The sequence below is a fragment of the Pipistrellus hanaki genome, assembly GCF_964339955.1.
Source record: "Pipistrellus hanaki genome assembly, chromosome: X".
In the NCBI taxonomy this organism is placed as follows: Eukaryota; Metazoa; Chordata; class Mammalia; order Chiroptera; family Vespertilionidae; genus Pipistrellus; species Pipistrellus hanaki.
The window spans coordinates 53,258,237-53,270,518 of record NC_140524.1 but is presented as its reverse complement, the minus strand read 5'-3'; the positions used below and the strand labels follow the sequence as shown (position 1 = coordinate 53,270,518).

The 12,282-nt window shown below is 38.8% G+C and overlaps 1 protein-coding gene across 1 annotated transcript; it reads left to right on the top strand.

Annotated features, from left to right (window-relative positions):
- Positions 1-1,924: 1,924 nt before the first annotated feature.
- On the top strand, positions 1,925-9,594 carry LOC311614816 (X-ray repair cross-complementing protein 6-like; the record flags this gene model as incomplete). Its single annotated transcript, XM_084869946.1, is given in 5 exon segments — positions 1,925-2,053; positions 7,722-7,830; positions 7,833-8,194; positions 8,198-9,256; positions 9,259-9,594. Coding segments are annotated over 5 exon segments (1,995 nt in total).
- Positions 9,595-12,282: the final 2,688 nt, after the last annotated feature.

Sequence of the window (12,282 nt, the reverse complement as noted above, 5' to 3'; positions counted from 1 at the left end):
TAATTAATGGATATCTGAAATGCAGCATTCAAAATGGCATATTTCTGGAAATGCTCTTAGGATGAAATTAATAAGAATAAAATTAGTATGCATATCTGCTTGGCCCATGGACACAGACAATGGGGTGGTGAGGACTAGGGGCAGGGAATGGGGGCTGGCTGGAGCGGGCTTTTGGGAGGTTAAAGGGGGGCATATGTAATACTTTCAACAATAAAGAATTAGAAAAAAAAGAATAAAATTAGTTTCCTGTTTCCCTATTACTGTGTGACAACACAAAGTTAGATCAATTTTCAGCACAATTAGAGGATTCTTTAGGATATTTGGAATATAAGTTAAAACAACATATGCAAAATTCTATTGGGGTTGGCCTTCAAATAGACCAACAGGTGAGGATCCACATGTTGACCAAAGGCAATTTCCAAAGAGAGAAAGCTGGCGTGGGGGAGAGAAAAAAAAGGTCCTTTCACTATGAACCCAAGTTGAAAGACACAAGACTAGATGCTATGAATTTCAGGCATTGATTTTGAATAGAGAAGTTTCTCCTCACATGGGTAGTAACTATGTGTCGCAAATGTCATAGGAGTAGAGTAGATGATTTTAAAAAATATATTACAGTGGTATTGTTTCTAAGAAATAATAGGAAGAGGGGAGAAAAAGATGGCAGCTGACAGGGTGGAGTTGAGGGAGAGGAAGTAAGTGAGTGAGGAGATGAAAGGAGAGTGGGTGGATGGGTACGGTGTGTGTGTGTGAGCGAGTGAGGGAATGTTAAATCTGGCTGGAAGACTGGGCTCTCTTGGACATGGAGAGAATACCACTGTTGAGGGCACTCCCTAGACTGTGGTACTCGGGCACAGAGCCCACACCATCTTGAAGGAGACAGTGGCCTCTTCTAGGAACTCATTAACACCACCACCCAGACAGACTTTGGACACTGCCTGCAACCCAGCAGCCACTCTAACCAAAATCCTGCTGCCCCACATTCAGACCCACTGACATGGGACATCCACCTCCAAAGGTGCATTGTTTCCAAAGCAGTAAGTGCAACATCACGCCTCCTAAGCAGCAGACTTCCAGACACCACATTCATGCATTTCCATCACACAGGCATCTAAGGCACACCACTCCATAGGCAGCTCTTGGGAGATACTGTGAGCCCCTGCTCTGTGTGATTTTGTACAGACCATGGCACGCTGCCCCACAGTAGAAATTCTGAATTTGCTCTTCTTGAATAACTGCCCACAGACACCCCAGCTGTGCAACATCATCATCAGGGCCCCTCAGAGTGTGTCAAAGCTCTGCGCCAGCAAACACAACACCACAGTCACACATTTCCAATGAGCAGGCACCCTGAGCCCATCTATCCAAGGAACTGCTGTGAGCCCATACTGAGTGTGATCTTGGATAAACAGGGATGCAATCCCCCCCCCCAGCAGTAGAAATTCTGAATTCACTCATCCTGGATACCAGCCCACAGATGCCACAACTACCCAGCTTTAGTACCAGAGCCCTTAAGAGTGCTTCAGTGTGTTGTACTAGCAAATGCACTACAAGTGCCCCTGTGAGCCAACACTGGGAGCATGCATCTATCCACCACAGGTGCAGCAGGAAAAACTGAGTCTTCCCACCCCACAGCTGAAGAACTCTAGGCACTACAGTTGCACGCTTTTCAAGCATGCAGGCCTCCCAAGATCACCACTCCACAGGTAGCCTTTGGGAACTACTTTGAGCCCCTGCTGGGTGCAAACTTAGATAAACTTGGCTATAGAAAGGCTGAATGGCCTCTTCTGGGATACCTGCCCACAGATACTGCAATCACTTGGCTTCAGTGACAGGGCCTATCAGAGTGTATCAGTCAGTACACCCTGCTGAAAAACATATCATGGGTGCCCCTGTGAGCCGCCACTGAGAGCACATGTATCCAACCATGGAACCAGCAGCAAAACCTGAGTCTGCCCAAACCACAGCTACAGAACTCTGGACACCACAGTCAAGCCTTTCCAGAGCGCAGGCCTCTGAGCCTTATCACCCCAACAGTCAGTTCCTGGATGCAAATGTGAGTCCCTGCTGAGCATGCACGATTTCAACCAAGGGCATAAGAAAGCAAAAATTGGGACACCCCCTCCATGGCTGCTGACTTCCAGACACCACAGTTGCGCCTTTTCAGCTCATAGACCTACATCAAGAGAACCAAAATAGCTCAAGTAGGAATCCATGTTAGAATACTAAGCCCATGAGACATGAGAGATTACAACAGTAGCATCATCCCCAAAAGAACCTGGGTAGCAAAACAATTGGATCTACAATTAAAACATCACACCAAAACATGGAAAGACAAAAAAACAAACAAACAAACAAACAAACAATCTTCAAAGGAAAGGAAAGAAAAAGGGGAATCACAAGAAAGGGAGTTAAATGAAATTGAGGCTGGCAACATATCAGAGAAAGAATTCAGAGTAATGGTTATAAGGATTTGCAAATGACTGGATGACAAATACACACAACTCAATGAGAAGTATAAGGATCTGAATGAGAATGTCACCAGCATGAAAAGGAACCAAGAGGAGATGAAGAACAAAATAGTTACAATAAAGAACAAAATGGAAGGCTTAACAGTAGACCAGAAGAGGCTGAAAACCACATCAGTGAATTAGAAGACAAGGTAGGAAAAGCATACAAACACAGCAGGAACTGGAAAGAAGATTTAAAAAGCAATAGGAGAGCCTAAGAGAGCTTTTGGACAACACAAAATGAAACAACATTCACATAATAGGGGGACCAGAAGGAGAAGAAGAGAAGCAAAGAATAGCAAATCTGTTTGAAGAAATAATGATAGAAAGCTTCCCTGATATTGGCAAGAAGAAAAAAAAAATCTTGACAAGTCCATGAAGAGTCCCAAACAAGATGAACACCAAAGGTTCATCATAATTAAATTGGCAAACACCAACGACAAACTAAGAATTGTAAAGGCTGCCAGAGAGAGACAGAAGGTTACCTACAAGGGATATCCTATTAGAATATCAATGAATTTATCAACAGAAACACACCACGCCAGAAGGGAATGGGATGAAATATACAAAGTGATGTAAAGCAAGGGACTGAATCCAAGAATACTATACCCAGCAAGGATATCATTCAAAATTGAAGGAGGAATCAGAAACCTCACAGATAAAATAAAATTAAAAAAGAGCTAAGAAACTTTATTACTACAAAGGAAACAATGCAAGATGCTAAAGGGACTGCTGGAAAAAAAAGAAAAAAGAAAAAGAAAAAGAACAGAAGGACAAGAAGAAACACAAACATTAAGAGTAAAAATTACACCAAACAAGTACTTACAATAATAACAGTAACCATAAATGGATTAAATGCTCCAATAAAAAGACATAAGGTAAATGAATGGATAGGAAAACATGACCCATATATTTGCTGTCTTCAATAGACCCCTCTCAGAAAAAAGGATTCACACAGATTGAGAGTAAAGGGATGGAAAGAAAATTTTTAAGGAAATGGAAATGAGAAAAATGCTGAGGTTGCGATACTTATATCTGACAAAATAGACCTACAAGTAAAGGCCGTAATAAGAGATAATGAAGGCCACTACATAATACTAAAGGGAGCAATTCAACAAGAAAATACAACTCTGATAAACATATGTGGACCCAATACAGAGAACCCAAATACATAAAACAACTTCTGAAAGATATCAAGGGAGAGATTGGTAGCAATATAGTCATAGTAGGGGTCTTTAATATCCCACTGACACCACTGCATAAATCCTCTAAACAAAACATTAGCAAAGAAACAGCAATCCTAAATAACTCACTAAGTCAGATGTACTGAATTGACATATTTAGAATATTTCACCCCAAAGATATAGAATATATATTTTTCTCCAGTGCACATGGGTAATTTTCAAAGACAGACCACATACTAGGACACAACTAAAGTCTTTTCAACCTCAAGAGGATAGAAATCATAACACGTATCTTCTCAGATCACAATGGCATAAAACTAGAAATCAAGTACAATAAAAACAATGACAAAAATCAAAGATTTGTAGGCTAAATAGCGTGATTTTAAAAAATGAGTCAATTACCAAAGAGATGAAAGAAGAAATAAAACACATCCTGAAAACAAATGACAATAAAAACACAACAATCCAATACCTATGGGACACAATGAAAGCAGTCCTGAGAGGGAAGTTCATAGCTTTAAAGGTCAACCTCAAACACCAAGAAAAACTGCTGATAAATTATCTAACCTTGCAACTTAAAGAATTAGAAGGAGAGCAAAAGGAAAAGCCCACAGTATCTAGAAGGAAGGAAATAATAATCAGAGCAGAAATAAACAACATAGAAACCAAAAGAGAAAAAAATACAAAAGATCAATGAAACCAAGAGCTGATTCTTTGAAAGGATAAACAAGATTGATAAACCGCTAGCCAGGCTCACCAAGAAGCAAAGAGAGAGGACCCAAATAAACAAAACCATAAATGAAATAGGTGAAATAACAACAGATCCCAGAGAAATACAAAGGATTGTTTAAAAATACTATCAACAACTCTATTCCAACAAAATGGACAACCTAGATGACATAGACATATTCCTATAAAACTACAAGCTTGAAAAACTCAACTAAGAAGAAAAAAAAAAAAGAAAAAAAACCTGAATAGGACAATAACTATAGAAGAAATTGAAACAGCGATCCAAAATCTTCCAGCAAATGAAAGTCCTGGTCCAGACGGCTTTACATGGGAGTTCTACCAAGCATTAAAAGAAGAACTAATAATCTTCAGATTATTACAAAAAAATTAAGAAAAAGGGAATTGAATAAAATATACAAATTCATGCAAAGGAAGGGTCTGAATCCAAGAATACTGTACCCAGCAGGGCTATCAATCAAAATTGAAGGTGCAATAAGGAGCTTCACAGACCAAAAAAAAAAAAAAAAAAAAGACTAAGGGAATTTATCACCACCAAACCAGCAATGCAAGAAATGCTAAATGGTCTGCTGTAAAAATAAAGAAAAAGGAATCAAAGAAGGAACACAGGGGTGTAGAACAAAATGGTGACAAAAAAGTACCTATCTATAATAACTTTAAATATAAATTGATTAAATGCCCCAATCAAAAGACATAGAGTAATGGATTGGATAAGAAAAAAAGACTCATATACCTTCTGTCCACAAGAAGCCCATTTCAGAAAAAAAGACACATACAGACAGGGTGAAGGGATGGAAAAAGATTTTCCAGGCAAATGGAAATGAAAAAAAAAAAAAAAAAAAAAGGCTGGGGTAGTAATACTTATATCTGACAAATCTCAAAATGAAGGACATTATAAGAGATAGGAAGGCCACATCATAATAAGGGAGCAATCCAACAAGAAGAAATAACTCTGGTAAACATATATGCACCCAATACAGGAGCACCCAAATACATTAAAAAACAAAACAAAACAAAACAAAACAAAAACTCCTGGAGGACATTAAAGGAGAGATTAATAGCAATACAATCATAGTAGGAGATTTTAATACCCCACTGTCACCTTTGGACAAATCATCTAAACAAAAAATCAGGAAAGAAATATTAACCCTAAATGACTCACTAGACCAGATGGAATTTACATTTTCAGAACATTTCACCCCAAAGCCACAGAATATACATTCTTCTTAAGTACACATGGGTCATTTTCAAATATAGACCACATGTTGGGACATAGGCAAAGTCTCTTCAAATTCAAGAAGATAGAAATGATATTAAGCATCTTCTCAGATCATATTGGCATAAAACTGGAAATCAACTACAATAAAAATAATCCAAAGAAATCAAACACATGGAGACTAAACAGCATGCAATTAAACAAGGACTGGGTTACCAGAGAAATCAAGGTAGAAATAATAAACATGCTGGCAACAAATGAAAATGAAAACACAGCAATCCAAAATCTATGGGACACAACAAAAGCAGTCTTAAGAGGGAAGTTCATAGCTCTACAAGCCTACTGCAAAAACAAACAAAAAAAAAAAGAAAAGAAAAGAAAGAAAGAAAGAAAGAAACAATGGTAATAAATTACCTAACCCTACAACTCAAAGAGTTAGGAAAAAAGCAACAAGAAAAGCCCAGTGTAAGTGAAAGGAAATAAATAATTAAGATCAGAGCAGAGATAAACGACATAGATACCAAAGAAACAATACAAAAGATCAACAAAACCAAGAGCTGGTTCTCTCAATGTATAAAAAAGATTGATGAACCTCTAGCCAGGCTCACCAAGAAACAAAGAGAGAGTACCCAAATAAGCAAAATCAGAAATGAAAGAGGTGAAATAATAACAGACCCTGCTGAAATACAAAGGATCATTACAAAATACTACAAACAACTCTATTCCAACAAACTGGACAACGAGGAGGAAATTGACAGGTTCCTAGAAAAATATAACCTTCCAAAACTCAATCAGGAAGAATCTAAAAATCTCAATAGGCCAGTATATATAAGACAGGAAACCATAAAAATACTAGAGGCATCCACAGGCAGCAAAATCTGACATATGCCAAAAGAACTTCTTCAATGATACTGCCCCTAGGGCAATGGAAACTAAAGAGAAAATAAACAAATGGGACTACATCAAAATAAAAAGCTTTTTTACAGCAAAAGAAACCATCAACAAAACATCAAGAAAGCCCACTATATGGGAGAACATATTTGCAAATGTTATCACTGATAAATGTTTAATCTCCAACATCTACAGGCAGCTTATACAACTTGATATAAGGAAGATAAATGATCCAATAAAGAAATGGGCAATGGAACTAAATAGAATCTTTTCAAAAGAAAACAGAAGGAAGGCCAAGAAGCACATGAAAACATACTCAAAGTCACTAATTATCCTAGAGATGCAAATCAAAACAACAATGCGGTATGAACTCACACCTGTCAGAATGGCTATCATCAACAAATCAACAAATGACAAATGTTGGCAAGGATGCAGAGGAGAAGGAGCCCTCATGGACTGCTGTTGGGAATGAAGACTGGTGCAACCACTGTGGAGAACAGTATGGAGTTTTTGCAAAAAACTGAAAATGGAACTCCCATTTGACCTGGTAATCTCACTCCTAGGAATATATCCTAAGAAACTAGAAATACCAATCAAAAGTATATATGCACCCCTATGTTCATAGCAGCACAATTTGCAATAGCTAGGATTTGGAAACAGCCTAGGTGCCTGTCCGCAGATGACTGGATCAAAAAACTATGGTACATCTACACAATGGAATACTATGCTGCCATAAAAAAGGAGTTCTTATCATTTGCAGCAACCTGGATGGAATTGGAGAACATTATGCTGAGTGAAATAAGCCAGTCAATGAAAAAAAAACCAAAACACCACATGATCTCACTCATTTATGGGTAATAAAAAACATTATCAACTGATGAACAAAAAGATTGATACAGAGATAGTAAAGCAACAAACAGACTGTCAAATTACAGCGGGGAGAGAAGGGAGATATGGGGGAGATAAGAGATCAACAGAAGGAATAGTATGCATGCATATAAGCATAACCAATGGACACAAAACTCTGGGGAGGGAGGGAGGGAATGTATGGGAGTGGTGGGGGAATGGTAAGATATGCATACATATAATACCTCAATTAAAAAAATGGGGGGGAAAGACAAAGGAAAAATAGTATGGCATTTCCTCAAAAATGAAAAATGGACACTCCACCTGCAGCCCCAGCAGACCTCTTCCTGGCACTCGAGTGACCAATTACCAACATGTCAGGGTGGGAGTTTTTTTTTTTACAAAAATGAGGACAATGAAGAAGAAGAGCAGGAGGAGGCCTGGATGCATGCAGAGAATATACATATTCTGGAAGAGATAGTTTGATTTTTTTGGTTGATGCTTCTAGTGCCATGTTTAAATCAGAAGATGAAGATGAAATGACTCCTTTTGACATGAGCATTCAGTGTATCAAGAGTGTGTACACCAGTAAAATCATAAGCAGTGATGGAGATCTCTTGGCTGTGGTGTTCTATGGTACCAAGAAGGACAAAAACTCAGTGAATTTAAAAAATATTTACATCTTACAGGAGCTGGATAATCCAGGTACTAAACGAGTGTTAGAGCTTGCACAGTTCAAGGGGCAGGAGGGAAATAAACATTTCCTAGACCTGATTGGCTGTGGATGTGACTACTCCCTAGGTTAAGTGCTGTGGGTCTGTGCCAACCTCTTTAGCGATGTCCAGGTCAAGATGAGCCATAAGAGGATCATGCTGTTCACCAATGAAGACGATCCCCATGGCAATGACAGTGCCAAAGCCAGCTGGGCCAGGACCAAAGCTGGGGATCTTGATGACACAGGTATCTTTCTTGACCTGATGCACCTGAGGAAACGTGGAGGCTTCGACATATCCTTATTCTACCGAGATATCATCAGCACCGCAGAGGATGAGGACCTCGGGGTTCACTTCAAGGAGTCGAGCAAGCTGGAAGACTTGCTGAGGAAGGTCCAAGCCAAGGAGACCAGGAAGCTCCCGCTCATCAGGTTGAAGTTTAAGCTCAACAAAGATATAGCATTCACTGTTGGCATTTATAATATGGTCCAGGTTTTCGAACCTCCTCCAATTAGGCTTTATCGGGAAACAAATGAACCAATGAAAACCAAGACTCGGACATTTAATGTAAATACAGGCAGTTTGCTTCTACCAAGTGACACCAGGAGATCTCAGATCTATGGGAGTCGTCATATTGTGCTAGAGAAAGAGGAGATGGAGCAGCTCAAACAGTTTGATGAACTAGGCTTGGTTCTCATTGGTTTCAAGCCCTTTCTAATGCTGAAGAAGCACCATTACCTGAGGTCCTCCCTGTTCGTGTACCCCGAGGAGTCCCTGGTTAATGGGAGCTCAACCCTGTTCAGTTCTCTGCTCACCAAGTACCTGGAGAAGGAAGTTGTAGCAGTGTGCAGATACACCCCCCACCAGAACATCCCCTCTTATTTTGTGGCCTTGATGCCACAGGAAGAGGAGCTGGATGACCAGAAAATTCAGGTGGCTCCCCCAGGCTTCCATCTTGTCTTCTTGCCCTATGCTGATGATAAACGGAAGGTGCTCTTCCCTAAACAAGTCAAGGCAAACCCGGAGCAGATAGACAAGATGAAGGCTATTGTGCAGAAGCTCCGCTTCAAATACAGAAGTGACAGCTCTGAGAACCCAGTGCTGCAGCAGCACTTCAGGAGCCTGGAGGCCTTGGCTTTGGACTTGACAGAAGATCTGGACAAGCAGAAGATCTGAAGTTGCTGAAGGTGGAAGCAATGGACGAAAGACTGGGCTCCATTGTGGATGAGTTTAAGGAGCTTGTCTACCCACCAGATTACAACCCTGAGGGGAAAGTTCCCAAGCGGAAACAAGATGATGAAAGTGCCAGAAGCAAAAGGCCCAAGAAGGAGCTATCGGAAGAAGAACTGAAGGCCCATGCCAACAAGGGCACGCTGGGTAAGCTCATGGTACCCATGGTGAAGGAAGCCTGCAGGGTGTCTGGACTGAAGGGCAGGATGAGGAAGCAGGAGCTGCTGGATGCGCTCGCCAAGCACTTCCAGAAGGACTGACTGGCTGAGACTCTCCATCCACCACCCTTTACCATATAGCCAGGTTGCCTGTCAGAAGCCAGAACTTGACATTTATGAGACTTTCTGTTGTTAAGGAGGCAAAGTAGTCTTCCCACTTTGTTGTGCCTTATTCTGTCTGAATAGAGCCTTAATTTTGTACTGTATTCTGTTCTTTAGTGTGAAAGAAACATGTGTGTCTCGCATCCAAAAAAAAAAAATTAAAAATGGAACTTCCATTTGACTCAGTAATCCCATTTCTAGGAATATATCCCAAGAAACCAGAAACACCAATCAGAAAGGATATCTGCACCTTTGTGTTCATAGAAGCACAAATTACAATAGCTAAGATTTGGAAGCAGCCTAAGTGCCCATCAGCAGATGAGTGGATTAGAAAACAGTGGTACATCTACACAGTGGAATACTATGCTGCTATAAAAAAGAAGGAATTCTTACCATTTGGAACATCATGGATGGACCTGGATAGCATTATGCTAAGCAAAATAAGCCAGTTAGATAAAAATAAATCACATGCTTTCACTCATTTGTTAAATATAAAGAACATCATAAATTGATGAACAAAAATATATACAGAGGCAAAGAAGTATTGAACAGACTGTCAAACGTCAGTGGGAAGATAGGGGAGAATTGGTGGGTAAGAGATTAAACAAAGGACTTGTATGCATGAGTAAAAGCATAGACATTGGGGGTTGTGAGGGCATGTGCTGGGGCTTGGGGTGCGGTGGTGGTAAAAGGGGGAAAACAGGAGACATATTATCACTATATGTAATACTTTAAACAATAAAATAATAACAATCGTATATAATAAAAGCAAATATGATTAAAAAAAAAAAGACAAAAGGAAGACCAAGAAACTAGAAATACTAATTAGAAAGGACATATGCACCCCTATGTTCATAACAGCACTATTTACAATAGCTAAGATTTGGAAACACCCTAAGTGTCCATCAGCAGATGAGTGGATTAAAAAACTGTGGTATATTTATACAATGATATACTATGCTGTGGTAAAAAAAAGGAGTTTTTACCATTTTCAACAGCATGAATGGAACTGGAGAGCATTATGCTAAGTGAAATAAGCCAGACGATAAAGATAAATATCACATGATTTCACTCATTTATGGAATATAATGAACAACATAAACTGATTAACAAAAATAGACTCAGAGTCAGAGAAACATCGATCATACCATTAAACCTCTGAGGGAAGGTAGGGGAGGATAGGGCTGGGGGGAGATATCAACCAAAGGACTTGTATGCATGCATATAAGTCTAACCAATGGACACAGACATGAGGGGGGTGTAGAGAGGTAATGGGGAATAAGGACACATATGTAACACCATAATCAATAAATAAATTTAAAAATAAATAAATGAAGTATAAAAATTAGAAAATAAATGTGATTTATCACATAAACAAAGACAAAAATCAGATAATCATATCTATTGATGCAGAAAAAGCACTTGACAAAATCCAGCACACTTTCTTGATAAAAACCCTCAGCAAGATGGGAATAGAAAGATTATACCTCAAAATAATAAGAGCCCTATATGGCAAACCTATAGCCAACATCACACTCAATGTTTAAAATCTAAACTCATTTCCCCTAAGAACAAAAGCAAGACAAGGATGCTCACTTTCACCACTCATGGTCGACATAGTATTAGAAGTACTAGTCATAGTGATCAGACAAGAAGAAGAAATAAAAGGCATTCAAATTGAAGAAGAAGTAAAACTGTCCTTATTTGCAGATGACATGATACTATACATAGAAAACCCGTCCATCAAAAAATTACTGAAACTAATAAATGAATTTGGCAATGTAGCAGGATACAAAAATAATGTCCAGAAATCGATAGCCTTTTATATACCAATAATGAACTCACAGAAAGATAAATGAAAAAAAGCAAAACAAAAAACAATCGCATTTACAATTGCACACACACACACACACACACACAAAAATAAATAAATAAATAAAATTATGATACCTAGGAGTAAACTTAACCAAGGACATAAAAGACCTGTACTCGGAAAACTACAGGGCATTGAAAAAAATATATAAACAAATCAAAGAATATACCAAGTTCATGGATTGGTAGAATCAACATCATTAAATGTCCATACTACCTAAAGCAATCTATAGATTCAATGCAATACCTATTAAAATACCAATGGCATATCTCAAAGATCTCCAAAAAACTCTTCAAAAATTTATCTGGAATTTAAAAAAGGCCCCAAATAGCCACAGTTATCCTGATAAAGAAGAACAAAGTTGGAGGGATCACAATACCAGACATCAAATTATATTACCAACCCATGGTTCTCAAAACTGCCTGGTACTGGCACAAGAACTGACATGTAGGTGAATGGAACAGAATAGAAGATCCAGAAATGGACCCAAGCTACTATACTCAATATTTGACAAAGGAGGCAAGAGCATACAATGGAGTCAAAATAGCATCTTTAATAAATGGTGCTGGGAAATTTGGTCCAATACATGCAAAAAAAAATGAAATTAGATAACCAATTTACACCATACACAAAAACAAACTCAAAATGGCTAAATGACTTAAACATAATATGGAAAACCATAAAAATCCTACAAGACTCCATAGGCAGAAAGATTGCAGACATATATCATAGAAATATCTTTACAGATACAGATC